The 14,935-nt window shown below is 40.9% G+C and overlaps 1 protein-coding gene across 1 annotated transcript in view; it reads right to left on the bottom strand.

The window, feature by feature from the left end:
- The window catches only part of ANO2 (anoctamin 2), a 152,492-nt gene that overhangs the window by 28,674 nt on the left and 108,883 nt on the right, over positions 1-14,935 (bottom strand). The window contains exons 15-16 of the mRNA XM_084205617.1: positions 8,925-8,999; positions 2,860-3,061 (exon numbers count right to left, since the gene is read on the bottom strand). Of these exons, the coding sequence (XP_084061743.1) occupies positions 2,860-3,061; positions 8,925-8,999 (277 nt within the window). The remainder of the gene's footprint in view (positions 1-2,859; positions 3,062-8,924; positions 9,000-14,935) is intronic.

Below are 14,935 nucleotides of genomic sequence, written 5' to 3'. Positions count from 1 at the left end.
TAAGGTTTTGTTTCAGGCACAGTTTGAGTGCTCTGTTTGCCTTGCTGTTGTTTTGGGATGTTTTTTCTTTAAAAAGCTGCATGATTATTTTAGCACTAAAGGAATAGAAAAACCTAATAAGCCCTCACTGCCTGACTTTCTTTGTGATACTTTCAACCACATTTCCATTAAAGATCAGTGCACAACCTGATGAACCCTAAGGCATAACTCACATATAAGTATAAAAAAGCTTAATTAAACCTTCAAACAATTTGTAAGTGATCCCATACACTGAATAGATCTGCAAGAGAAAATCTCAGGGCAGCAGGAATATCAAATAACAGCAGTGCAACTTTTCATTTGAGGGAGAAAAATCGTAAACCCTGTCTTACAGAGAACCCCCCCATTGATGAGCTCAGCCTCTGGATGAACATTTGCACACCATATATGGTCCCAGAGGCTCCCTCAGACATCCTATACCATAGCTGTAGAGGCATGTGTAGAATTTGTCCTCCAGCTCGTCGGGTGTGCCGCATGAGAAATGCATTCAGCCAGAATAGGTGCATTAGTAACAGAGAAAACTCCCTCATCCCAAAAAAATGAAACCCGCAGTGGTGGGTTGTTATGCCAAAATTAGGCAGCTGGAAGTTTGCAGGTGGAGGATGAGTTGAGCTAAGGGTGGAATGGGCCTTAGCTCTTTGAAGGAGCTGTTGCCTTTGCAAGGGACAAACACGAGTGGTTTTGATTTTGTCCCTGTTTCGCTCATTCTTCCTTGGCCTCAAGGAAGCGTTGAGGATGGTGAGGCCTTGGCACAGGTTGCCCAGATCAGCTGTGGCTGCTCCATCCCTGGAACTGTCCAAGGGCAGGTTGGATGGGGCTCAGAGCAACCTGGGCTAGTGGAAGGTGTCCCTGCTCATGGCAGGGGCTTGGAACAAGGTGAGCTTCAAGGTCCCTTCCAATCCAAACCATTCTGTGGTCCTGAGTTACAAGTGAGCTGTAAATCTTGTCTGGCATCCCCTGATTACTGAAGATGACCTGTTCTTCCTGGGAATAGCAGGATACCATCTGCACTTTGGCTGGTCTGATCTGTGATAAAGGGGCATCAGTGCCCCACTCCGCTGGGCCCACAGGAGTCCTGCTCCACCCTGTACAAGATCTCTGTATTGATAACAACAAAACTCCTACTCTTTTCCTCTTGATTGAGGAGGTATTGAGGCATATGCATGACTGTGATCCTATGATTAACCCAATTGCTATCAGTGCTATTCTTGTGCTTACAGATGTAATTTTTCACCTGAACAGAGATTCAAGTGTACTTGGGCTAGGAATAGAAACTTATGCTGCCAAGAGCTACTCCTTCAGCCCAACAAGTATGTTCTTCAGCTTGTGGATTAAGTGCAGTGTGAAATGAGAATTGAGTATGTTGTTCTCCTCTCAGTAATGAGAGTTCACAAGTTAAGCAACATTTATCAGCATGCATAAATTGTAATTTTTTAAAACATTTTGATTACATTTGGCATCTGAGCCCAGCGCTGGAGAAAGCTGCCTGAGTGAACTTTCTAACTCATGTAATTTGTAGCACTAGAGATTATTCTGACTGGATCCTTCTTAAACAAAACATCTGATGGTTGGTTAGGAATGCTGCCCTAATAATGACAGGATTAGATGCAAAGTGACGGGGGTCAATAATCAGCAAGTATGAAAGTGCTGTTTCTTTCACAGTTCAGCCTGGTGCACATCTCAAAGAGAGAGATTTTCCTCCTGCACTTCCCAAAGAAAGGCCATGGCAGTACCTAGCACTTCCCAGCTCCTGCCCAGAAGCTGCTGGAGAAATCTCATCTTTATCTTTTCTAACTCTTTCCACACAGCTGTGACATTCCTTAACATTTGAGCCCTTTCTTACCTGGGCAGGTGCAGTGAACAGAATTGATCAGGTCACACACAGTTAGCAGCCTGTCACTCATGTGAAAGCTGAAAATCTGGGTACAATTTTGGGCTGAACAGTGAGCCTGAGCTCATTTATGCTACTAGAACAGAGTCTATTTGTGTAGCCCTGTTACAATCTACCCAAAGCCTGGTGCAAAACAGAAATAAACAAATGAACCCACTAAAATGACAATTTATGAAAATGAATCACTTTGTCTTCACTTCTTTCAAATACTTTAGGAATTTAATGTAAACAGGATCATACTTCCACAATTCTAACAACTGCAAAACTGTAGTTTGTAATATTCTTCCAAAAATAGGACTGAAAGAGAGGTTTTCATTTGTGAATTTAAAAGTGTTTAAAGAAATTGAGAAGAAACAGAAGTCTGAAGAGTAATCTCATGTAAAGGTGCTATCAGTCAACATCCTTGGTGCAATTTATATAATAAAATAATTTATATAATAAAAAAGCCCAGCCTAAACCCCTATTAGTAAACATCTATAGCCTGATATATATAACAAATCAATACTTTAGGTCTAAAGCTCTATAGGAGTCAAAGGAATGACTTCTCTTCAAAAGAAATAAATAGCCAGGCTTGCAGCAATATTTTCATGTTTAAAATAAACTTTGAAAGTCCAACCACTAAGTGCAGTACAAATCATTAATAAAAAGTCCAGCCCAGACATGCCCCCAAAATGGAACCAAAAATCATTTGAGCAGTAAAGAAATGGTTAAAACTTTCATCAGGGAATCAACATCAGCGTAACTTTATCAGAGCCAACATTTTTTAAACAACCCACTGACTTTCTGCAGCTCTTAGCTTAAAGAAGTACATTCACAGGCCTGAGAGTTTTCACTGGCCCTGTCCAGAGGGAAATGCTCCTCTTGGACCCTCCTTGCACCCCCTGGTGTCAATACATGGATGAATGAGGAATGTGACGAGGCAGTTTTACCAATTTCTGTCAGCCATTTGGCCACAGCTCCATAAATTTCATCAAGGATGAGGACCACCACAAGGTTAATGATGACAGCAGTGGCAGTCACAGTCACTCGAACATTGGACCTGGTTGTCTCATTTGTGCTGAAGGACAAGGCTGCTGCTGTCGTGATTCGGTACACGATAACACCAAACACTGCTGAAAAGGCCAGCATGATCTGCAAACAAATGAACACATGGATTAGTACTAGTTCAGCCTGGAAACAGAACCTTTAGCTGGGAGGTTGGGGGTGTTCCATGAATTGGCATTGCGGGGTTGTTTCTTAGTGCGAGGTGACAACATGCAGGTGACGGAAATAAAAGGCTCTCCAGCAAACAGAGACATAAATAAGAAATAAGGAAATTGATGCACCACTCCAAACTGGCACAACCATTCAACTGACACAAGATGCTCAGAGGGCTGGATGCTTCACAGCACCTCTCCTGTGAAGACAGCTTGAGAGAGTTGGATGAGAGCTGAGAGAGCTGTCTAGCCTGGAAAAGAGAAGGCTTCAGGAGATCTTATACCACCTTTTAGCATCTAAAGGAGGGAAAGTGACTTTTTACATGGACAGGTAGTGGTAAGAAAAGGGAAGATGGTTTTAAACAAAAAACCCATTTTTTGCTAGATATTAGGAAGAAAGTCTTCCTGTGAGGGTGCTGAGGCCCTGGCACAAGTTGCCCAGACAAGCTGGGGCTGTCCCATCCCTGGAAGAGACCAAGGCCAGGGTGGATGGGGCCCTGAGTGTCCTGATCAAGTGAGTGGCATCCCTGTCCCTGGCAGGGAGTTAGAATTAGATAACCTTTAAGGTCCCTTTCAACCCAATCTCTGATTCTTTTATAGTGATTCCATGGATTCCTGCAGATGGACATGTCCACTCTGATTAAAGCTACACACATCATTCATGCAGTAAAATTTGGGAATTTTGGGTTCAAAAGCAGGAATTAAGCAAGATCTTTTATCTGACAACAGATTCAGATGGCTTGGACTGAAAGGCCTGTATTTATGTCCAGTCAGGTAAATGGGCTTTACTGGCTCAAACAGCTTTACCTGTGCACAGCTGAAGTGCCAACTTACAAATTAAAGGTATTATTCCCCTGTTACTATTCCTTTAAGGCTGACCTAAGCAGGGTTATTAAGGCTTCACTTTACATTTGGGTCCCACAAATCACTTGGTATCCCTGGCATTCTTCATGGGCCAGCTTTGACCCATGAGATGAGGAAAGTTGACCCTGCTACTTAAGGTCAAGTTCCCACAAGAAGAATTTGAATTTCACAGGGTTGTGGTATTCTGTTAAAAAAAAAATAATTAAACCAATCCACAATGAAAAAGAAATCATTAAAACAATAATAAAAAATAGCAAATTTTCATCATCACAGCACAAAAGGGGGAGAAGGTACATTCTTCCTTCCGCCTTTAGCGAGAATTCCAGTGTACATTCATTATTTTAGGTAAAACATCTTGAGATCATCAGATGAAAGAGACTACCTCAATGTGAAAGATTAGACTACTGCAATTATTAAAATGGGCCCCTAACATGGGTTTAAGGAAATTTAAGAGTTCATTTTAATGATCCAGCAATAGTTTATTGAATTCCTGTATGCACAGGAAGGTTGTTGCATGTAAAGGAACTATTGCAAAAGAGCCACAACAAGAATCAGAGTTAAATTATTAAAGGTTGAAGGTGAAAACTGGGCACATTTTGCTTTTATGAAGAACTAGTAAACATACTAAGAATTAATTATTTGGAGTAACTCCTGGAGTTTTCAGATGAAATTGTCAAATATGTTTTGTCAGCAAACAGTAACAGTTAGACCTAGTAAAACATCTAATTTTACTTTTTAAAGAACTCTTTCATTAATTTTAAGTGAAATGTAGGTTGAATGATAAAAGCCTACACCTGAAACAGTTTAAATGAAAACTTTTCAGATGACATAAAATATTATTTTCTTTGGGTTTGTAGTTTTCATTGTGTCAAGGAAACATTTCTAGTTTTTATATCTATTTTTATTTTGACTTACCTACCAAATGAACAGACAAAAAAAAAAAAATCACATTCATGCTGAATTACCTTGCTGTGACAGAAGGGGTGCAGGAACACAAGAACCATAACTTTTTCCTTGCTTCCCATTACCATCACTAGAGTAGAAAGTAAAATCCCTAACAAAGGAAGAAAACAAAACAGTACCACCTGGTATTAATTTACCTCACCTTCCACCTCTACAGCCACCTTAAGCTCCTTTTTCTTAATCTAAGTAACAGATTCCTCTTTCTTAATCATCTTCCTGATACTGTCCTGGTTTTTTCCCCTGGATTTCTTTGCAGTTTTTTCACTATGGTGGTGGACAAGGAAAATCAGAAACTGGACGCCTCATACTGGAGCTGATGAGATCCCTGGGCCTCCATACACACCTCTCTCCACCATGAATTCCCACTTAGGAATGATATCTTAACAGTACAGGAAGAAGAGTCGAGGACAGTCCACACTAAACAGAAAAAGAGGAAATATCAGATCATGAAAGCTCAATGAACTTGAACCTGACCAAAGGATTTTAGGGATCCCTTGCCCTGAGGAATGTTAGTAGAGGATGAGAGAGTAGCAATCTTTTCAAATCCACGCAATGCCATAGCTAGGTGTACAAAATTACTGGGGAAAAAAAAAGCTTTATTTGTTTAAAGAACAAAAATATTTGCTTTGCAAAAGCACCAGGGCTTCAGAAATTCTCAGTTGCTCAGCTGCTTTTAAACATCTGCTTAGACACAGATGGAAAAATACTCCTTTAGGAGTCTTCATTATCTGTGCATCCAGCAAGAAGAGAAAATTGAGGAGGACTTGTAGGACTGCACAGTTACTGTGAGCACAGTTTTCACTCCCCAGACAGTCACTGAGGGAGAACGATTCCTGTATCTTCACAGCATTTCTCTCATTCCTGAAAATACCTCTTCTGCCCAGATTCCTGATCAGTCAGGCCACCATTTGTTCTGGTGCCCACTTTGGGGTTTGCTGTCATTGCCAACATTCTCTCTGGCCATCCTTCCCCCCTGTTATGGCAGTTTCTACCCTGAATAGCTGAACTAGTCCGTCCAAGACTGAACTGCTTAGAAACAGATGTGAAAATTGGCTGCAGAAAAGGTCACCTACTGAGCCTGGTATGAATGAAGACAAACAGGAAAGCAAACTAGATCTGAGAAGGAAGCTATAAAACCCCGTGGGCTAGGCTGCTACCTCCATCCAAGTAGGATAACAATTTAATGTTCAGACAGTTCTCTGGCTCCCCAGTAGGGCCATTCTAGGGTCCAGTATTACACCATGTGAGTGAAAATAGGGTGGAAGAGGCTAAACTCTTCTGCCATGACACAAATTGATTTTCTTCCTTCCTCTGACTAAGGCAAACAAAGAAAAGACCAAGTGTTTCATTGCTCCATGCCACCCCGCTCTCTCCCAGCACTACTAGCATTTTTACCAACAACTCAGAAATTTCTGCCACAACATGGGCCTTCTAAATATGAGGTTTATAAATTGTGTTGTGTTATTGTTAATCACACTCATGAGAAACTTTTTAGATGCCCAGCTGAGCCCAGATCTCCTTCTACCGTTGATCTCACTCTGAAAAAATAAGGCTTGTGAACTTCTGTCCTACAATCCCTGCAAAAATGCATAGTTTAAATCAGACTTGGATCTTCTGCCCCCTCTGCAGTCCAATGAGGCTTTGTGTACAATAAAAGGACTTGATCAGATTTGAAAGCATCCACACGTGTGAATTAATCCTTGGAATTGTTTGGTGATGTAAGACTGGATGAGAGAAGCAAATGCAATAGTGTTTGCCAGTTTTTTTCAACCTGCATTTTGAACAAAAAAACCAGCATGCCCAGCTTAATACACACAGAAGAAAAGCTAGAAAAAAAAAGAAAAGAACATGACACAATTCTTGAAAGAGGATTCACAAAAGTGAAGTACACAACAGAAGTATGGAAATTAATGGAAAAAAAAAAAAAGGAAATATTTTGCACTAAGAAAACCGTTACCAGCTTCAAGAATCACCAGGGAAAATATGGGATGTAAAGCTCAGGGAAGGAGGGACTGAACAAAACAGCATCATCACTCTATAGCAATGTAGAAATTTTCATGGAAAATACCTATAGATTTGGAACACGAGACCCTTTTGGCCTGTGAAAGCTAGCTTTAAAAATTCAACAATCACTTTTGCAGCACTAGAAACTGCTTGCATGCAGGTTTGTGTCTGACTCTTGTACCCTTGCACACACACATAAATTCAAGATTTTATTATTTATTTTAGGCCCTAAAATAATTAATAAAATAATTAATCTGTGTGAATAACAATAATAGAGCTTAACAAGCCAAATAAGGCTTCTCAGTATGATGCTATTTCACAGACTGACAACAAAACTTCAGTCTAATCTTTCCAATTCCTCTTTAACTAATCTAGCAGGAAAAAGGGAAACGTCCCATACAGTAGAGCAACTTGCAATATCCACAAAGAATAGCAGAGCAGGCTCTCCCTCATCAAGAGTTGGTTTGAATTTCACACATGGTTTGCAAGTTGTCTCCCATAGGTACTTATATATAAATAATGCTCAAAATATTGCAAAAATAAGATCATTGTGTCCACTTTGCCAGATGGTGAAAGTCAGCCTAGTTCCACTAGTCACGAACAGAAGTTGAAGAATTGGAGCTCTGCATTTTACATCTCACAAACTGTAGGCAATAACCCTTTATAAATCTCTCTGAGATGTTACAGTAAGCAGGGAGGGTAATACCTAGGCTATGAGTCAGGAAAGCACTTTAAACTCATGCTTAGGGGAGAATTAAACATGTGGTGAAAGTCAAGAGCATATGTAAGCACCTTGTCTGCAAAACAATGACTTGTAAAAGCTCAATCAGGGCTGTGTGCTTAGTCAGACTCAGTATGACCTGCTCTAAGTGAAGTCATGACTCATGCCACTTAGAGGTTCTGTCTAAAAAGCAAATATTGGGTATGGCCACAGGATAGTAATCTCACTCAAAATGCTATGAGTACATCCATATAGGGCACATCTAAAATGTACAGAAAATATTCTGAATTTGAAATGCATACATTTTCATAAATATATAAGCATATCTATAATAGTGTAGACATTGACTTCAAGGTGAGCATTTGATTGTTAGAAAAAGAAATGAAATCTTCTCAGGACATCTGGTGCAGTATATGCAAATTTGAGTTAATTAGAAATACACTTAGGTATCTCAAAATAATTTATACCACAGGTGAGTTTCCCTAGTTACATGCTGCAATATAAATAGCCTTATTTCACTGCCATTTTGTAGTGGCTGTAGGTATAACAGAAGGTTTCAGTCAGTAATTACTGTAACCAGAGGGATAATGGGATTCTTTACCATGTAATTTAGGGTTTGTTACCCAGGCCTTCCCGTTGCTGTTTATAAAGTCTAGCAGCTTCATGATGTGTTTGTTTTGCTGGAAATTTGACTTTTGACTAGGACAATGGTGTTCCCACTTTAGAGGCTGTCCTACACACCTTATTCTTGCTCCCAAGGGAGGACTGTGTACCATGATCTTACTGTATACCATGATCTACTGTACAGTCCATCCCTGAACATGTCTTGGATAAATATTCCTCAGCAACTGCTTTATTTCACAGGGATGTCGCCTGTTCAGAGGCTCAAACTTTCCGCACGTTGCTGTGACCAACATATACAATACTGTGCTCACAACTAAATATCAATGTTATCCCTTCATTGAATAATAGAGGCGGAGCAGAAGCCTTGGGAGAGAGGCAGAATTTGTGTAATGAACTGCCAGCATTACAGCAAATCAGACTTTCCACAAGCAGCCTTTGGAAAAAGAGAATAAAGCTGGAGGCAGGCATTGAGCTCCATGAACCTTCCTAGTATTTCTCCCAAACTGACCTTACCTTCAGATTTTTAACATATTTGAAAACAGCAATTAAAGGGTTTCCTTCTAGATGGTCATGGCAAAGTTTCTCACACCTAATAAACAAGCAGAAATGCAAATTATTTTACCATAAATAGAATCAGTCCGAAATTCACTGCATATCCAGGCATGCGGTCACTCCATGTCAGTTTCTCCTTTTCATTCTGTAGGCAAAACACATAAAATAAGAGATGTGACAGAACTGTACAATAGGAAATATTATAATTAATAGGAATTTTTGTTGAGAGCCATTCTCAATTCCCCTGCTGTGATTTTGAAGTATATTATGTGATTTAGAACACCAGTATTTTAAAATAGATTTTAATTTGAGATAAAGGAGGCAAAGAGTATATAAGACATGTAGAAAATGTCTGCAAAATTCAGAAAATATCCTATGCAACTATGATTTAAGTATTTGAAAACATGTATTCAAGTCCTACTAAAGTTCATATCAGGAGAAATCCCTAATATTGACTTTAATTCACATTTAGGCAATGCAAAATTCAAGCATTTATTTTGAATTGTTTCTTGTAAAACTACAGAAGAACAGTGCTTGAGACAGAAACCATGATAAGAATGCTGACTACCATTGAACCCAGATTTTTTTTCCTAATGGTCACAAGCACCAAATGTGACCCTCAGATAATTCTTGGCAAGGCACCCCAATCCTTCCCCTTCCCCTGCTATACTTGTTTTATAGCAGAGGGAAACTACAAAAGCAAGGCCCCTCTGATCCCCACTGCCAACCTTGTTTTTTTCATGCATAAACAGCATCTCCCTCTTCCCTGCATAATTTAAAGCAACTGTGATCAGTGAAATCCAGTACGCTTTTTCCCTCCCCACACAAACTCAACTCCAGCCCCAGCTGCATGTACATCTAAAGAAGACATTTGAAGATGGATTTATGTGAGAAATACGATTCCCTCCTCTCAAAATAAGTTTCTTAAAATAATAATAAGGTCGCTGCTTTGTTTAAGTTAAACTAAAACTATATAATCAAATTAACTAAGGACACAAAGCCAGCTGCTGTTGGTATTTCTGTGAAGCACCACTGCTGCCCCATGGACCAATACTACCCTTACAGTGGAGTTAGCCCAGAGTGATTCTGAATTTAAATGAGTTTAAATCAGATTAGAATTCAGGTCCAAGGTTTCCTATAAACCATTTCTAAGGCACAATTGCCCATGGATAAACATTAAAATCTGGGAGCGTTGTGCCTTTATAAGAAGCTTTCCCAAAGTAGAATTAGGAATGCAGCATATAAGTGCAGAAATGCAGCTATGGATTTTCTAACCAGGATGTGGAATAGACCTAGGACATAATCCTGCCTATACATCCATTGCCATGGTGGTGGTGCCTCAGACACTGTGGGAGAGAGCATTACTCAGCAGCCCCTTTTGAGACCTCATCTCCTTCGGGACAGTCCTGGCAGCACTGGGGCACAGCAGACCCAACCAGAAGCACCAATAATTTGGCCCAGTGTACACAGCACAAAAATACTCTTTACAGTTCATACACAGAGTCCAGCACGTAGCTGGAAGGCTACTTGAAAAAGCATTCCTGTGAATTCACACATGCATTTAATTGCATTTTGGCTGTTACCGCTCAGCAATTCTACAGGACATAAAGAAGTCCTGAGTGGTTCTATTCCCAGAAGGCCTGAAGGATACCACATTTTACAGTTTCACTAAGGGCTGTATGGGGCAGTGGCTGGTGTGGGGCTGTGCTCTGTACTTGTGCTGAACACGGGGATGATAATAGAAATGGGTTTGTTATTGTGGAGCAGAGCTTACACTGAGCCAAGTCTGTCCTTCTTTTCTGCTGCCACACTGCTGAAAGAATTTAGGAGGAGACACAGCCAGACAGGTGAGCCCAACTGACCAAAGGGACATTCCACACCTTATGCCATCACGATCAGTGGATAAAGTGGGGAGAAGAAGGAGGAAGGGAGGGATGTTTGGAGTAATGGTGTCCGTCTTCTTGAGAAACTGTTGCATGTGATGGAGCCCTGCTCTCCTGGGGATGGCTGAACACCTGCCAACAATGGCAAGCAATGAATTAATTCCTTGTTTTGCTTTGCTTTGCTATAAAACTGCCTTTATCCCAACCAGGGATTTTTTCCCTTTTACCCTTCCCATTCTCCCGCTGATCCTGCTGTTGGGGAGCGAGTGGTTCCTGGCTGGGGTTACACCAGAATGGTCAGCAGGCTGTCTTCTCAGCTCACTCTTCCATGTATGTGCTTCCTTGAACCTTATTTTTCCATGAGTTTGCCATGGACTGCAGCACTCAGCCAAAGGGAGATCTGAACAACGTGAGGAGTTGCTAAGCCAACATGAGCATAAAGGCAATGTTGGATGAAGAAACTGAGCTACTTAGCATACACTGCTGAAAACAAATCTGGAAATTTAGCTCAACATCCCAGATCTCCCAGTCCATCCTAGTCTACCCCAGTCCATCCCAGAAGTTTCAGCTCCTCCCAGAGCTCCCAGTCCATCTCAGTTTTTCCCAGTTTATCCTTGTTCTTCCCAGAGCTCCCAGTCCATCCAGGCAGTGGAAAGCTACCTTCTGTTCTTGTGACCAGAGACAGGGTCTCTGGACCCTGGAAGTGGGATGAAGCTGAGTCAGGGAAGGTTTAGGATGGATAGCAGGAAAAGGTTATTCCCTCAGAGCGTGGCTGGGCACTGAACAGGGAATCCCCATTTCCCCAGGAAATTGTCATAGCCCCAAGGCTGCCAGATCTCCAGGAGCGTTTGGACAGCATTGTCAGGCACAAGGTGGGATTGCTGGGGGTCCTGTCCAGGGCCAGGAACTGGGCTGAATGATCCTCTAACTGGAGCAGCCCAAAAGCGTAAGTATTTATTGACACAAGAAGACAAAATGGATCATCTGCTGAACAATCTCAGTGACAGGTATGTTATGCTGAGGAACATTCCCCATGATGAACTGTGTTGCAGGGGAATATTTTTATGCAGACAGAAAACCTCACAATATAAATTGTTTGGTTTTGTGCCAGAGGCAAACTAAAAGATTTACTTGAAAAATCTTACTTTCATTTTCCTTCAATACAATGATGGATTTGCAATTCTAGTGGAGGAAAAAGCAGATTTTGGTCTGTGTGCAGTGATGTGTTCCTGTTTTAATGTTTAATCGTGTGTAGAATGTATTCCTTGAAGAGATACAGATCTTTTCCTATTAAAAATAAAAAATGAAATTAAAAAAATTCAAAAAAATAAAGAAAGATAAAATTAAATTCCTTCTTTATTTTTCTGGATGGTTTATTTCCATATGAATTACTTAACATGGCAAAGATCCAGCTCTGCATCTTCAGGTGGATGGGCTTCTGGGCTGTGGAAACCTGGAAGTACCCTGCACTTGGACATCACCAGGCAGCTTTTGAAAACAGTTCCATGCTTCTCTGTGAATTAAACCACAGCCACTTTGCTCAGATCACAAGTATTTCAGTTATTAATTGATATTTTCCCTCAAGACGATACCTCCTCCAAGCAGGTGTTTCTAACCAACAGCAATGCCAACTCAACCTGCACTTGGGGAGTACAACCAGAGATTTTCTCTCTTCTCCATCCTGCTTTGTAGCTCCAGTGCTGAAATTCAGGGTCTTCATTGTGGTTGCACCTGGGAAATCCCAATGATTTCACTGGACTTGCACAGAGCTGTAATATTTGACTGGAATTTAGAAAAAGATGCTCAGAGGAGAACAAAATCTAGGAGTCCTCTCTAAAGTCTTACACTGCTAGCAACAAAAAATAAGGTACAAAATTATATTTCCAATCACAAAATCCAGAAATTCATCTCTAAGTATGCCCAGGAGGCTTCAAATAAGTAATTGCCATTTTTATAAGCACACATTTCTTAGTAGATTTCTACTTTAATTTCTACTTCAATACAAAAGCTTTAATTTGTGTAAAAACTGCATTGTCCAAATGAGCATCTAGAAATATGGATTGTGGTATCGAATGCAGCTTTTTTGTATTTGTGTGACACCTAAAGCAATGTCTGTGCCCTGCAGGCTCAAGACAAATGAGCTGCTTCTGAAATAAGGGGTCCCTATAGTTTTACTTTGGCCTTGAAATAAGTTTAAGACAAGGAGAAAAGGATCCTTCAGAGCCATTTGGAAACTATGAGCCAGAAAAGGCCTACAGAATGGGCAGTTGAGAAAAATAATCAATTCCAGGGTAATGACACAAAAAGAGGCACAATCAAGGAGTATCAGTATACCTGGGATCATGCAGTGGCCACAGTGGTCGTTACAATTAAGAAAATTTGGCTGAGTTCATGGGATACTTTCAGCCTGTATTTGGGACTCAAACTTTTTGAGGGATTGTATTAGCTCTCAGACTTCTATGAGGAAAGAAAAAACTGACATGCTGAGCATCTGCAATGCCTGTGTCTATCCTGGTCTGAATCTAGAAGTTCTATTTTCACACTGCCACTGAAGCAAAAGAAAGCGCTTTTGATTTAAAACCCATTAAAAGAGAACTTCATTTCTACCCTTCTCACTCAAGCAGCAATGGCATTGTAACAGTAAATGTGGTTGTGTTTTGTGAGCAATGCTCTGTCTCAGGACTGCACATGGAAAACACACTGCCAAGGTTCATTTGGAGACAGATGAAGAACTGCAAAACCTTTAATTAAAATTTTTTGCTGTCCTTGAAACATGCAGAGTAGCACAGACACACCAAATCTTTCAGTGGAACTTTCAGTGGACACACTCTAAATCTAAATTTTGGAAGCAATGCAGAACAGAGAGCTTTGAGAAGTGTGTGCAAGGCTCAGTACTGGGATCATGGAAATTAATGGATTTTGAGGCTAAGCAATGTTATTTTTAACCACTCAGTCTTAGTCTCCTTTGTAAACACACAACTTCCCTGAGAAGATTTTTGCTATAAGGACAATAAATGTGATAAACATTTTTTTTTTTTAACCTCTAATCACAGTTTGAGCAGTTCTGTGATGAACAGTCAGTTACAAGCCTTATTAGGTCATTCCAATTGTTAATTACCTTAGCTGTTGAAAATGTATGGCTTATTTCCAAGCTGAATTTGCCTATCTGCATCCTTCAGCCTTGGCATTTAGCTGCAAATTTGTCAGTTAAGAGCCTCTACTGAGACTTCTGGGGTTTGGCTGTGGGTTCTTCTGAACTATGATCAGGCCACCTCATGGCTTTTAAGCTGGCTGAGACCACTCCCTCAGAATGGGAACCATCAGCCAAGCCCACAGCTGTATTTCTTCTCCTGTAATGGGGTTGGAAGTAAATCTCCCACAGGCTACAGCCTTGACATGGGCAACTGACTTGACCCTCCACATAACAGGGCTCATGGAAGTATGTGTGAGTAGCCAAGTCTCTGTGCCACAGGAGACTCAGCCCTCCCACAGGACCAGAAATACCTCATGTGGTGGGTGAGGGCTGTGCTTCGAGCCATGGAGCCTGGCAGGAAAAAGGATACCAGCCTCATCTCTGTCAGTGGAGATGCTGGCAGCATGGAGGGAAGAATCCATGAATCCAAGAGCTTTCTACTCCTTATGAGTCATAACACTACATTCTGAAATTCCTAATGAAAAATAAAAAGTCCCAGAGTAGCTGTGGTTGCCCCATCCCTGGAAGTGTCCAAGGACAAGTTGGATGGGGCTTGGAGAACCTAGGATAGTGGAAGGTGTCCCTGCCCATGGCAGGGGCTTGGAACTGTGTGGTCTTTAAGATGCCTTCCAACCCAGGCTATTCCACGATTCTATGACATTTGCACAGCATTTGACACAAACACATATATATACACACATTAAACGTATGTAAACGTATGTCACATGCATGCAACGAGTACCTTGATAAAAACTAGCGACTTGCAGCAGATTTGGAGAATTATTTCAGGCTGTTTCTTTCACACAGTAATAATAACAAAGGCTGGAGGTCTGCTCTCACTGTAATTTAAATCTGTAGGCCAGACCTGGCTAAATTAATATGCTGTAATTTACTCAGGAATAAAACTGGTTTCTTTGCTGCAGTTAAACTTCTTTTGACACTGGCGCTCAATGCACTGTGGCATATTGCAATCTTTATTGTGTAAGTGGCATTAAGGTGCTTAGA

Source organism: Fringilla coelebs, assembly GCF_963513975.1.
Source record: "Fringilla coelebs genome assembly, chromosome: 5".
Classification (NCBI taxonomy): Eukaryota; Metazoa; Chordata; class Aves; order Passeriformes; family Fringillidae; genus Fringilla; species Fringilla coelebs.
Note: the sequence above shows the minus strand (reverse complement) of the source record. Positions and strands in the feature narration are given on the sequence as shown.